General features: G+C 43.3%; 1 protein-coding gene across 3 annotated transcripts in view; it reads left to right on the plus strand.

The window, feature by feature from the left end:
- Positions 1-10,958, plus strand: part of LOC109896269 (sodium-coupled neutral amino acid transporter 4-like) — a 32,040-nt gene extending 21,082 nt beyond the window's left edge. For all 3 annotated transcript variants that reach the window (XM_031797440.1, XM_020490537.2, XM_031797441.1), the window contains 3 exons: positions 6,084-6,228; positions 6,486-6,583; positions 6,945-10,958. In XM_031797440.1, the coding sequence (XP_031653300.1) occupies positions 6,084-6,228; positions 6,486-6,583; positions 6,945-7,049 (348 nt within the window). In that variant the 3' untranslated portion in view covers positions 7,050-10,958. The remainder of the gene's footprint in view (positions 1-6,083; positions 6,229-6,485; positions 6,584-6,944) is intronic.
- Positions 10,959-13,599: the final 2,641 nt, after the last annotated feature.

The raw sequence follows: 13,599 nt of genomic DNA on the forward strand, positions 1-13,599 counted from the left end.
GAATACAGTGTAATGTTCACAACTCCCCTGTCTCTCATTTCCCCCTCTGCTCTAAGTTGCACATTGTCACCAGATGCTGTCCTTGCAAATAAATACCTTAAAGTCATTTGCTACCATCCTTATTTTGTTCAAGTGTAAGCTGCAGTTTAGCCTTGGTTTGTACAGTTTAGCCTTAGTTTGTAGCGTCAGTTCAGGTCTGATACTGTGTTTCTGTTCCACTGGTTATTATGTAATATCCTGTTCATGCGGCCTGCCTGCCTTCCTGCCTGTCTGGTGTGTGAGTCACTGAATGAGAGCGTTGGCCTTGCATGGCCGTACCTGACCCCCCTATATGGCTGTGGGCTATATTTGTCTTGGCCCTAGCCTGGCACAGGAGCCCATAAAGGGCTGAGGGTATCAGAAGTGTCATGGTCCTCCTTTGTAGCCTACAATGAACCATGCATTCGCACTTAGCAGTGCCCGTTAGAATGGATCCTCTCAAAGGACTTTGTTGACCCAAGGAACATTAAGATTGTAATAATAGATTAGATTTATGGAATGTTTTTTTTCTCCAAGCAATCAAAGTGCTATGCAGGGGAACGGCACCAAAATTCCACTGTTTACCTACAGTCACTGTAGCTTGCAGGAGTGATGGGAGAGACCGTTTTAGGGTGGAAGGGTTAATGGAGTATGTGTTGGTCATGTTGTTACACTGAGCCACCAGCAGAGGGTAGGGGAGAACTGTCAGCCCCATGGCTCAAGTCAGCCCTGCTTGGAGAGAGAAAGAGAGGTGGGGGGAGTATCCGTTTTGTCTGTGGGCTGCAGTGGTACACACACACACCTTGTCTATGGGCTATACTGATACTCCCACACTCTTACACGCACTCACTATTTCTCCCACACACACACACAGAAACTCACACTCACCAGCTCTCTCACTGTGGGAGTGAACGCTTCTTTGGTCATGGAAATGTGCGAGTGAATCTCACAGTCCCAGTGGAAGTTTACAGGAGATAAGCCCTGAGCAGACAGTGGAAAAACCCTCACTGTGACCTCCCCCTTAGAGAGAGGGAGGGAGGGAGAGATACAGAGAGAGGGAGGGAGAGACAATGCACTCACTGACTACTGCAGCTGACACCAAAATGCAGTGTCAGAAGGGAGGCTATATGGACACGCCTAGTGCCCAAATTAATTATGTTTCTTGCGCACTGAGAGTCGAGTAGAGACGAATGGATTGGGTTCACTCAGTCCCAATGAGCCCTTCCCAGCTACCTAGTTTATGCTTGTGGCTAGAAACTTCAGCGAGAATTTGAAACTTGTCTGCCAAAGTTGAAATCATTTTGTTTTTATCTGAGTATATATATGTTTTTGAATGTAACGTCAGACGTTAATGCAGGAGTTGTACATTTTTGGTGAAAACTACAATAAATGTGCTTCAGCTGTCACCAGGGTCTGTTATTGGCTACGCTATCTAGCTACCCTTTCCTTACTGTGGCAAGCGGAAGCGAAGGACACTGTTCCCAGTGTTGTTGTGTTGCATGCTTGCAGCACAAACTCTCCCCATTGAGCGTAGATTATATCCAGATGGTTACTACAAACATTAGAAGTTATTTATTGTCTAGGCTTCTATCATACTTGGAATAAAATCATGTTTGATGGAACAAATTGGAGATGGTGACCAATAAGACAAGTTATTTCTCCCTCGCCCATCGACATAATCATCACGTTCTTTAACAGGTTTCAACTAGTGCCATGCTGCTGCTGTTGCCAAGTAGCCAGCATTACCTATCTGGGAGAGGCTTATCAGGATGACTAACTGAACCAAACCCCTTTGTCTCAACATTACTCTCAGCTGCGTCACATACACTTCATGGCCAAAAGTATGTGGCACCTTCTCGTCGAACATCTCATTCCAAAATCATGGGCATTAATAATGTGTTGGTCCCCCCTTTGCTGCTGTAACAGCCTCTGCTCTGCTGGGAAGGATTTCCACTAGATGTTGGAACATTGCTGCTGGGACTTGCTTTAATTCAGCCATGAGAGCATTGGTGATGTTGGGCACTGATGTTGGGCGATTAGGCCTGACTTGCAGTCGGCGTTCCAATTCATCCCAAAGGTGTTTGATGGTGTTGAGGTCAGGATGGTCTGCAGGCCAGTCAAGTTCTTCCACACCAATCTCAACAAACCATTTCTGTATGGACCTCGCTTTGTGCACGGGGGCATTGTCATGCTGAAACAGGAAAGGGCCTTCCCCAAACTGTTGCAACAAAGTTGGAAGCACAGAATCGTCTAGAATGTCACTGTATGCTGTAGCATTAAGATTTCCCAGATTTGTCCATCGGACTGCCAGATGGGGAAGCCTGATTCATCACAGAGAACGCATTTCCACGGCTCCAGAGTCCAATGGCGGCAAGCTTTACACCACTCCAGTTAACGCTTGGCATTGTGCATGATGGTCGTAGGCTTGTGTGCAGCTGCTCGGCCCTTTCATGATGCTCCCAACGTACAGTTCATGTGCTGAAGTTGCTTCCAGAGGCAATTTGGAACTCGGTATTGAGTGTTGCAACCGAGGACAGACGATTTTTACGCACTACGCGCTTCAGCATTCGGTGGTCACATTTTGTGAGCTTGTGTGGCCTACCACTTCTCGGCTGAGCTGTTGTTGCTCCTAGACGTTTCCACTTTACAATAACAGCACTTACAATTGACCGGGGCAGCTCTAGCAGGGCAGAAATTTGACAAACTGACTTGTTGGAAAGGTGGCATCCTTTGAAGGTGCCACGTTGAAAGTCACTGAGCTCTTCAGTAAGGCCATTCTGCAGCCAATGTTTGTCTATGGAGATTGCATGGCCATGTGCTCGATTTTATACACCTATCAGCAACGGATGTGGCTGAATTACCTGAATCCACTCATTTGAAGGGGTGTCCACATACTTTTGGCCATGTAGTGTACATCATCCATTAGGGAAAGGGGGGATACCTAGTCAGTTGTACAACTGAATGCATTCAACTAAAATGTGTCTAACGCATTTAACCCAACTCCTCTGAATCAGAGGGCACCAGGCGTGTCTGTGCAGCCTCTCCCGTAGCAGAAAGGCTCCTTGAGTAGGCTGTGGTCAAGCACAGAAATGAAGGGAGGCGATGTGAACATAAAGCAAGTACAGCATGTGGAATACATGTTTGGACGCAACCATGTCGATGTGTCTGCTGCCGTGTTCTCTGTAGCCATTGGCTACTGGTCTGTTACACCTGAAAAACTGTGGGGCATATGCATGGCATCTTTTCCAAACACATTAGTCCAGGCCTAGATAACCCAGCAGCAACATCAAACCATTGATTTTCCCCACCTTGACTGCTGCTCAGGCTTCAACAAAGCATCACGTGCACCTCAGCATTTACAGGGCAGTGAGTTCAGTTCACCGAACAATCTTGGAGGATATAGCTGTGGAGACATAGGAGAGGTGAGATGAAAGTAACCAGTCATGCTGGCATCACGTTGCCAGGTGTCCAGCCCTCTGAATCACGAGACGTGACATGTGAGATCTTCCCTTGAGAGTCCTTTGCCCTTCATTTGGCAGAGAAGCCTTCAGCACTCAGATTAATGTTTGCTTTGTCTCTGAAGCACTATGTCCTTTATTACAAGCAGGAGGGCTGGGCTTGTGTAGGAGGGGCGAGGTGAAAGGGTGGGCTCAAACAGTAAAGAACCTAAAGGCAACAGTAAAGATACTTGGTCACGAACCAGCAGGTTTTAACGAAACAGTGTTTAGATGTGGTAGGCAGACTTGTCCAGTTCCCATGCTCTCTTTGTTTCATGGCTCCTCAATAACAGGAACAGAAATAATTAAATTGCCTCAAGTCAACTGTTCATTTTGATGTTTAAAAAGTCACTTAAAGCGTTCTTAAGTGTAATGATTCCGGTTTTCATGAGTCATTTTAATTGACCTACTACATTGTTTTTGAATGTTGATGTGTGATATGATCTGTTATGTTGTGATATTCTATGGCCTCATCTCAAGGTGGTTGACCTTTTCTTGATCGTATCTCTAAATAAAGCAGTGGGACCACTTGTCTGAGAAATATAAACGCAGGAAATAGGTCCTTCTATCTATTAACCTTGGTATTTTCTGCTGCTTATGGCTCTGTAATAAGAAGTGATTCTGTTTGTGTTGCAGTCAGTTATGATGGTTACATTGGCCTTGTAGTGATGTTATTATTGTGATGGGGTTGTTAGGTTGCTGCTGAGTTTTCCACTAGAGGGCAGGTCAGAGAAGGCAAATCCTGTGGTGCACAAGCACAATGCCCAGTTGGCTGTGACCAAAAGTAGCCTGCCATGCATGCTGTCTTTTCACAGTGACTTCATGGAAAAGCAGCTTATAGTTCGTGAGTTAATTATATATCTGCCCTTGTTATTGCTGTAATACAATATTTTCAGGATCATCTGACTGGCTTTACAAAGTGAACCCTGTCACCTGTCTTTGATACTGGTTGAATAGGCTTGTTAAATGTGGTGGAAAAGGGATTAACATGGGTTTTATTTCTGATGGTCAGTCAATTGAGGATTTCAAAAATCTCAAGTTAAAACCTGTCTATCTTATTCCTGACTTTATGGTGTGATTGTTTCTCTTAATCTTGGATTGACCTTTTTGCTCTTCCCTGTTTAATGTCTTCCTCCCCTATGAAAAAAGCAGGGGCAAACCAAGGCGTAGTAATACTATGCCATATATCTAGCTGTAGCTGAAAAGGTTGCAGAATCTTTCACTTGGTTGGAGCCCAGGAGGCTCCCTGGTTTTGGGCCATGTTGCTAGCTTTTGGCTGGCCTGGTAGACCCGGGTACCTTAGCAGCGGTGGCGCTTTGCCACATATCTCACCCCAGTGAGAGCTGTCATAGCAGGTGGGGGGAGGGAGATGCAGGCAAATATTGCATGGTGCACTCCAAAGGCAGGATCTCTGTTGGGCGCTGAATAGTTCAGAGCCTTGGCGTACAGGTGGGTAGAAATGTCACGCCCAGGCGCCAGGTTTTCACCGGCCCAATTATGCCATGACTGCTGGGAGAGGGGATTGTTTATTATCAATAGGGGGGGGGTAATTTTGCCTTGCAGAGTTACTGCCACTCCCTTAAAACAAATAAGGGTGTAAATCTCTGCCACTCCTTCATTCTTTCAGCAAGGTGTCACTGTCGGCCATTTTGGCTCTAGATCCACAACTCAAGAGAGCAGCGCGCCCTCAACCCTCACCAAACAAGTATTTAGATTGAAACATGAACCAGCCAAGCCAGTCTCGTCTTTCTGCTCTCTAAATGTGTACATAGGAAAAGTATCATTAGTGATAAGAACAAATGAGAGGATATCAGTAAAGGGAAAAAAGGGAAATTGTTAAGTGACAAAAGGTATCATTAGTGATAAGAACAAATGAGAGGATATCAGTAAAGGGAAAAAAGGGAAATTGTTAAGTGACAAACACGCCTATCCTGCTGCCTTCAGTCCTGCCTTCTCTGGTCATCGGCTGATGCAATACCAAGGTGCCGTTGCAGGTGGCTCTCCCGGAGTTAATCCTCTGCCTTTTGAATGGCGCGTTAAGCCCCGCCTTTTCACCTGATGCCCATGACCTCTCACCCAGTGAAGTCTTTTACTCAATGCCTTGAGCTGTGCAGCTCTCAGCCTCTTAGCTGGTGGCCTCCTTCCCTGCCTCTCTGCCTGGCTGCCTACTTAGACTCTCACCTGCTGCAGTTGACACACTTCAGTCAGCAGCCAACTGTGGGAATTGGCCTGTGGGCTTAGACTAGTTTGCAGACGTGACTGACGATATTGTTACCTACTCTCCCTTGAATTTGACTATGTGTGTGTAATTGTTTGTGTGTGTGTGCGTTTGTGTGTACTGTGTGTGTGTGTGTGTGTGTGTGTGTGTGTGTGTGTGTGTGTGTGTGTGTGTGTGTGTGTGTGTGTGTGTGTGTGTGTGTGTGTGTGTGTGTGTGAAAGAGAAATAAAGACAAAAAATTGCTGTATTAATCAACACATAAAAAACACTTTACAAGTGGTATCCTAAATGTCAACTGATCGTCAGTATGTCATGGTTGATCAGACATTATAAAGAGGTTTGTGTTGCAGATCCGTTCCTCAATCAATACGATGCTGTTCAGCCAACGGGAGTTCAGCTGGGTGCGTCACATGCTCATCGCCGCCTTCATCCTCCTGTTCAACAACCTGCTGGTCATCTTCGTCCCCACCATCAGAGACATCTTCGGCTTCATCGGTGAGTCCTCAACCACAGCAGTGGTCCCCAATCCATTCCTGGAGAGCTACGGGGTGTGCAGGCTTTTGTTCCCACCAAGTACTAACACTGATTGATGTCTTGATGTGGAGGTATTTCATTGAATGAGGTGTGTTAGTGCTGGGCTGGCTCAAACGCCCGCACCTCCTGAGCCTAGTTCTGTCTAAGTGAGGACATTTGTTTAGACAGAAAATACTAAATGACTGATGGTGTTCTTCTTCCTGTTTCCCCTCTGCCAGGCTCCTCTGCAGCCACCATGCTCATCTTCATCCTCCCTGCTGCCTTCTATCTACGCCTGGTCAAGTCTGTGCCAATGCGCTCCGTGCAGAAGATCTCGGTAATTGTGCAGGAAACGATGGTGCACAAACACACGCACACAAACATTCAACTCAAAATCACATACGGTGACTCACACACAGAACAGCCACTCTGACTGACACACGCAACATGACACACACATGACATAGCCTGACGAAATTAGCACCCATCAACATGCCCACACAGACACACCATAGCTGTTATTAGAACTGACCCCCATCCACAACAACCCTGATTTACAGCAGTCCCCCAAAACAGGGTTTCCCACTGAGGCCCACTGAGATTCTTGCCAAAAAATGATTGCACTGAATGTACAGATATGAACACTTCACACAACCTCCTCTCACAGTGTCATTATTATTTTTCCTGATGTCTTTTAGGCGGCCATTTTCCTGGTGGTGGGCATCATCTTCATGTTCAGCAGCCTGTCGCTCATCGTGATGGACTGGATCCACAACCCTCCCGGCTCCGGCAGTGGTCACTAAGACGACCCCCCTTACCTCCACCCCCTCTCACCTCAAACCCCCTCCCCTGACTGTGCCTTGGGGGTAAGGTCACCGGGCCCGGGGGGTGCCCCCACACATCGCCCACAGACTGAGTACATCAGCGTACTGTAAAGGGGCGGTTCGCTTTTCTCAACCCCCAACCCTTTCCACAAAGTATTACTGGAGGGGACTACGTTCTACGACTGAAACAGACTCTTTTAAGTTCGTTATTCTTTTTCTTTCTTGTTGTTGTTGGATGGTTTAGTTCTGTAGAATCCTCCACAACAGGGGCTCGCCGAAAGGACACGAAGTAATCAAGGAGGATGGTCAGAAACGGGAGAAAAGACGTCAGACGCTGTGGCTGTTGCTGCGTGCCCTGCCGTAGTTGTCTAGATTGCCCATCATCCCTACTCTGTGATATTACCTGAGCAAAGGAAAAATACGAGCAGGGACCTCAACCATTAAACTGTCAAGAGAACCCAAAGAGAACGAGAGCTGATCTGAGAGCTGCCACTATTGGAGCTGGTTGTGACTGCAGGCGTGGCTTCAGCGCCATGGGCTCTGCACACTTGAATATTAGAGAGAGAGAGAGAGAGATGTGGGACAAGGGTTCAAAAACAAAGAGCACTTTTAGCATATGTTTCAAGTTTTAATGTATTTTTAACACATCCAGACACACAAGGAACACACACACATACAGCACGCCATCTACACTATTTGGAGATTTTGCTTACTGTCAAAATGTATTTTTGTACACCTAGGGGGAGTAAGAAAAGTCGATGTAACGGTACATATGACAGGTGTAGTATCTTTTTCCGAGTTAGAGCCTGGAAAAGGTTCTTCTGAGGGATATTTGTAAATTAGGTTTGGTAAAGTAGTTTATATTGTATTTTATACTTTTACAATCAATCAAATCACCACAGTTTATGTGCACACACAAATTTCTCAGTGGCTAGTGTGTTGCTCTCAAACATCCCTTGACAGCAATCATGAGATCAGACGTTAGCAATCATACACATTGACAGACACATACTCCAAGTTAAAATTTTCAGCCATGTCCATTCTCCCAATCAACACTTAACGCGATGATCAACACACACTGTCAGCCATTCTGAAACAGCCGTGTAGACTGAGCTTCAAACAAGAGACTACATTCTGTGTTATTGTCGCAGAGATTTGAATGTTGCCGAGTTTTGAATGTACCGGTACTTGGCCAAACGTCTACTGATCTACTGAATGACAGTTTACGTGTTTCTTTCTTTGCCTTCTTGTTCACTCTTGTCCAATGTGTCACACTACAGAGCCCTTGGGTCAATTGCAGCGAACAATACCAGGAGATGAGCTCATGTTGTTGGCTTGAGATCATTTTCAACTTGTAACTCCATCTCTTCCTAAACTTCATGTGAAGTAAACTGTGCTATGAAATACAACTAGTGAACGCTAGTTTCAGTGAAGAGGAACAACAACAGAACTCTATGAGAGTTAAAGGTCTACTGGCAGTATACCATACAGGTTATTTAGCTATTTGACTTGGCACAGCGATCCTATAACCCATGAGAATGTTTTTCTTCTATCCCAGTGTGTAAAACGATATCTTGTGACAAAATTCAATTGTGGGAAAAAATATTCTGGGTAAAATAAGCAATGGATTGAACCTCCAGACTGCTGTTTCTGGGACACAAGATACATTGTTTTATCTGTGTTTGCAGTTCACATCTTAAAGGGGAAATCTGCAGTTGCTACATTTTTTTACTTGTAAATTAACGATTTGTACCCATTGATTCTTGAAAAATATAACTTATAAATGCCTCAAGAGCTTAGTTTAACGGCAGCGTAGCCTAGTGGTTAGAGCGTTGGACTAGTAACCGGAAGGTTGCGAGTTCAAACCCCCGAGCTGACAAGGTACAAATCTGTCGTTCTGCCCCTGAACAGGCAGTTAACCCATTGTTCCCAGGCCGTCATTGAAAATAAGAATATGTTCTTAACTGACTTGCCTGGTTAAATAAAGGTAAAATTTAAAAATTTAAAATAACCGTCGTACCCCATCAGATCCCAAAATATATGATTAGTTTACTCCAATGTTTGTAAACAACGTAAATGTAAACAATATATAGCCTCAAAACATGGTTAAAGCCATCATTTTTATATCATGGAAGGTCAGTCCTTGCATCCTTATATCTCAACCTTCAGCTTTTTCCGGAACAGCCGGGGATAACACTTTGTTATTGCTTCAACTGCTGATTGCCCCTTTAAGTTCAATATGGGTCATAATGTCAAATGTGGAAAAGATTAGAGAAATTAAATGCATCCACTGTTACTTAGCAGGCTTGTCATTTGGTGATGTTTATACCAGCTATTTGTTTATGCCAGATTGCTGCTGATAGTAGAGTTAACATAAACAGTATGTGTTTATTACTGTAATTGTGACTATTGTTACTGTAATTTACATAATTTCAACAGACCATCGTGTCTTAAAATGCCCTAATTAATTCATTAACACCACGATAAAGGAATTTCAAAATGTTGTGCAAATTGTGCCGTGCTGAAAAAACATTAGCAGTTTGCATTCGAAGCATAGAATACCTGTTTTCTAAGGTGTTAAAGCAGATGCTTTTTCTGATTGGATCCAGCCAGAATGGACAACATTTACAGATCCTTTATGGATCTACATATGCATGAAACAAATTCATATTTCAAATGAAATGCTATGTAATGTGTATGTTTTGGATTACAAACATGGTCTTTTCTGACAACTTGTATATGCTTTGTAAATAATCGTATTATATGGTACTCACTGAATTATGTGTGGGGGGGTTGTAAGGGATTTTACCAGAAGTCTTCTACAATCTGACTGTTATTTTAGTATTCAATCTTTTTGATTTTGCTCTATGATGATATTTCTTTCTTTTATGGAAGCTTGTACATTTGTAGAAAATCTCTACCCCTTGTCATTTCTTTATAGTTACATATCTGGAGGACGTAGACCTTGAATTAATGAATGGTTTGTCGGTAATATTGTCCGATTCCTCAGTCCTACAGGGGCTGCAGGGTCCAAGTAGAATGTCAGTGTTGATGTCTTGCGAGACTTAGGTAGATATTGCCTATGTTGAGCTGAAGTATTTGATTCATGCCATGCGTGTTGGTGCGCTGTCAAAAGATCAATGACGTTCAGATCACTTGCTTTTGGTAAGAACCACCCTACAGTCACATTTGAGATGTGGTCCGCATCGATAAGGGCTGCTGGGTCTTTGCTGAAATTCCTCCTGAGCCTCAGTTACTATATGTGAAGATACACTTCATGAAGTGTATTGACAAAAACCTTACTATTGAGTGAGAATGCAGAAACCAACCTTTGCCTTAATAATTGCAAACTTCAGTTCATCTAGGGAACAAACCTTAGGGTCAGGCACGGCACCAGATGTAAGACCGCCATACAGTGATATTCTCCTTTTTTTCTCTCCCAATGAAGGACCAGAGCGAGACCACAGATGTTGGGGTCTCAGACACTCAAGAATTGGGTTGGGGAGGGGATTTCAGCGCTATGCCCTCAATATCACTCATACCTAAGACTGTCGTAGCATGACATGCTGTAGTCACGACAGTTGACTTTAATATACGTTAAATGACCAAACACTGGCATGCAAACTGCGTGTCATGCATTTGACAATGTAAAGTAGGCTTCATGCCAGAGGGTTTAAGTAATGTGTTACCCCAAAACCACCTGCCTTATCTGTAACCTGGCCTGAAAGAAGCACTGGGTCAGCATCAGTGTCCTGCCGTTCAGTGTCTGCTTCCTGTGGATCAACTAACATTCAAATTGTATATTTGCCTGAACAAAGGGGATTTTTGTATCAGAGAAGCTGTTTCAATGTCATGTAACATGAACAATAAAAATGTGAAATAAACCTGGCTGGATCTCTCTGCTGTTGAAATGAGGTAAAAACAAGGAGTTGTGCCTAGAGTCCGCCAGATCAGAGGCAGTAGGGATGACCAGGGATGTTCTCTTGATAAGTGTGCAAATTGGACCATTTTCTGTCCTGCTAAGCATTCAAAATGTAACAAGTACTTTTGGATTTCAGGGAAAATGTATGGAGTAAAAAGTACATAATTCTCTTTAGGAATGTAGTGAAGTAAAAGTTGTCAAAAATATAAATAGTAAAGCAGATAAAAAACTACTTAAGTAGTACTTTAAAGTATTTTTTACTTAAGTACTTTATACCACTGAATAAGGCTCCTCGGGGGGTTGTGATATATGGCCAATATACCACTGCTAAGGGCTGTATCCAGGCACTCCATGTTGCATCGTGCATAAGAACAGCCCTTAGCCGTGGTATATTGGCCATATACCACACCCCCTCGGGCCTTATTGCTTAAGTAGTACCCAGAATAAACTAAAAATGCAACAAAAAAATTGCTCTGATTATTAGCTACTGAAAAATACGACTTGATTTCTTTAGTAATGCATCTTATAAATTCCTTGACCAGTTTAGTATAATCAAGTACCATACCATAACTCTTTGTAAGTATGTGAAATATTATTGTTATATTTTTAACATTTGACAACGAGGTCTAATTAAATGACATTTGATTGAACCTCAACTTATGATAACATTTGAATTTAATTTCATTCCTTCTCTTCTACAGCTATAGTGTTAATGTTAATTCATCATTATCTTTCAAGCTCCGCGACAAATATGCAGTATGGCTAATGGACGTGTGCATGTGCGTGTGTGAACTTGCTTGGGGTTGTATCTACTCACCATATCCCCTCTCTCCCTGCCCACAGCTGGTGTTACGACGCCTCGCAGGGCATAATAACTCTTCATTTGGGAGCAATTTTACTGGTGTAATGACACAGTGCACTCTGGCCTGTCCAGAAATATACCTTTGTCCTGTCTATTTAACATCCAGCCCTGACATCTAGCACCCGCTTGTCATGTTCCAGGACAGGTCACACACTGGTGGTCAGGTGGGAGCTAGGAGGTGTTGTTCTCTACCCTCCACCTTACCAAAAACATAATTTTAATTAAGACACTATTCCAACTGCACTGGCTGTACAGTAGCTCAAGTGCATTCAGTTCATGTTTTTATTTTTTATTTAACTAGGTAAGTCAATTAAGAACAAATTCTTATTTACAATGATGGCCTAGGAACAGTGGGTTAACTGCCTTGTTCAGGGGCAGAATAACAGATTTTGACCTTGTCAGCTCTGGGATTTGATCTAGCAACCTTTTGGTTACTGGCCCAACACTCTAACCACTAACCATTATGAATGCTTTAAATGTTATTTTATTTATGTTATGAAATTTGGTGAAATACCCATCAGTAAATTCCAAGAAATTGGGCTATTAAGACATACCACTACATTTTGTAGTAAAATATAACAGTAAAAAATAGAATACTACTTTCTTGTATTATTGAATTTGTTGTGTGTGTGTGTCTGTGTGTCTGAGTGTCTGTGTGTCTGAGTGTCTGTGTGTCTGTGTGTCTGAGTGTCTGTGTGTCTGTGTGTCTGAGTGTGAGCACCAGCTCATAGCCTCACTCCGGATGCAGGTCACACTCCTATGCGTGGTTCCCTGTGGATCTGGTTACATAACACCTATGGATCATCCCCTGCCTCTACCACCCCCCTCTCTCTTTCTCCCTCTATCTCTTTATCCTCACCCTGTCCCACCAAGGACACATACTCACCTCATTTACAGTGATGCACTGACCCTCCTTCTGTGTCCTTCTATGACACTGTGATACAGTAATTCCTCGTCTCAGAGATTCCATTTCAAAACAGAAAGGTCTAGGCTAATGCCATTTCTGTTGATATACGGCTCTGGTCTAGATCATTCCATATACAGTAAATATGCTGTACCACAATAGTGTGTTTGTTGAAGAGGTGAGTACAGAATCCTCCGTAGTAAGGCTTGTGTAGCACTGTCATAGCAGTGACATAATAGGCATTATATGCAGTCATTAACTCTTATGACAGATGACTTAAAGTGATTCTCCAGAACTTTTGTGTAATTTCAGCTAGTAGTTTTTAAAGGGGTGCTCACGAGCCAAAACGGGTCTCCGTTTTTTGTGTACTACGTCATCCAGTTATGTATAATATGTTATGTCCTGCAAATTCACATGATATGTTATATTCATACAATATTTTATGAATTTGTTGTGCTTCAGGTGCCGGACTGCATCTTTAACACTATGGCAGATGTCAGCTAATTGACTATCTGTAAGTTTAACCAACTAGCTTAGCAAAATAACGGTTTGTGTCACAACTGAGTTAAGTTAGTTGCCATGAGCTGACATCAGCTGTCATGACTGCTTAGGGCATCTGTTATGTCATAGTTTATTTAACTAGGCAAGTCAGTTAAGAACAAATTCTTATTTAAAATGACAGCCTACCAATGTCAGGCCTTACCAAGAAGTGATGAGGTGAAGTGTTACCGTTGAGGATAAATGCCTCTATGCCTGCTGATTTCATTTCCCATTAACCAACAGCACATACATCAATATCTCCTGGCAAAGAATCAGTAGGAATTGATTGTAGCCGGCAAAC

The sequence above is a fragment of the Oncorhynchus kisutch genome, linkage group LG19, assembly GCF_002021735.2.
Source record: "Oncorhynchus kisutch isolate 150728-3 linkage group LG19, Okis_V2, whole genome shotgun sequence".
Classification (NCBI taxonomy): Eukaryota; Metazoa; Chordata; class Actinopteri; order Salmoniformes; family Salmonidae; genus Oncorhynchus; species Oncorhynchus kisutch.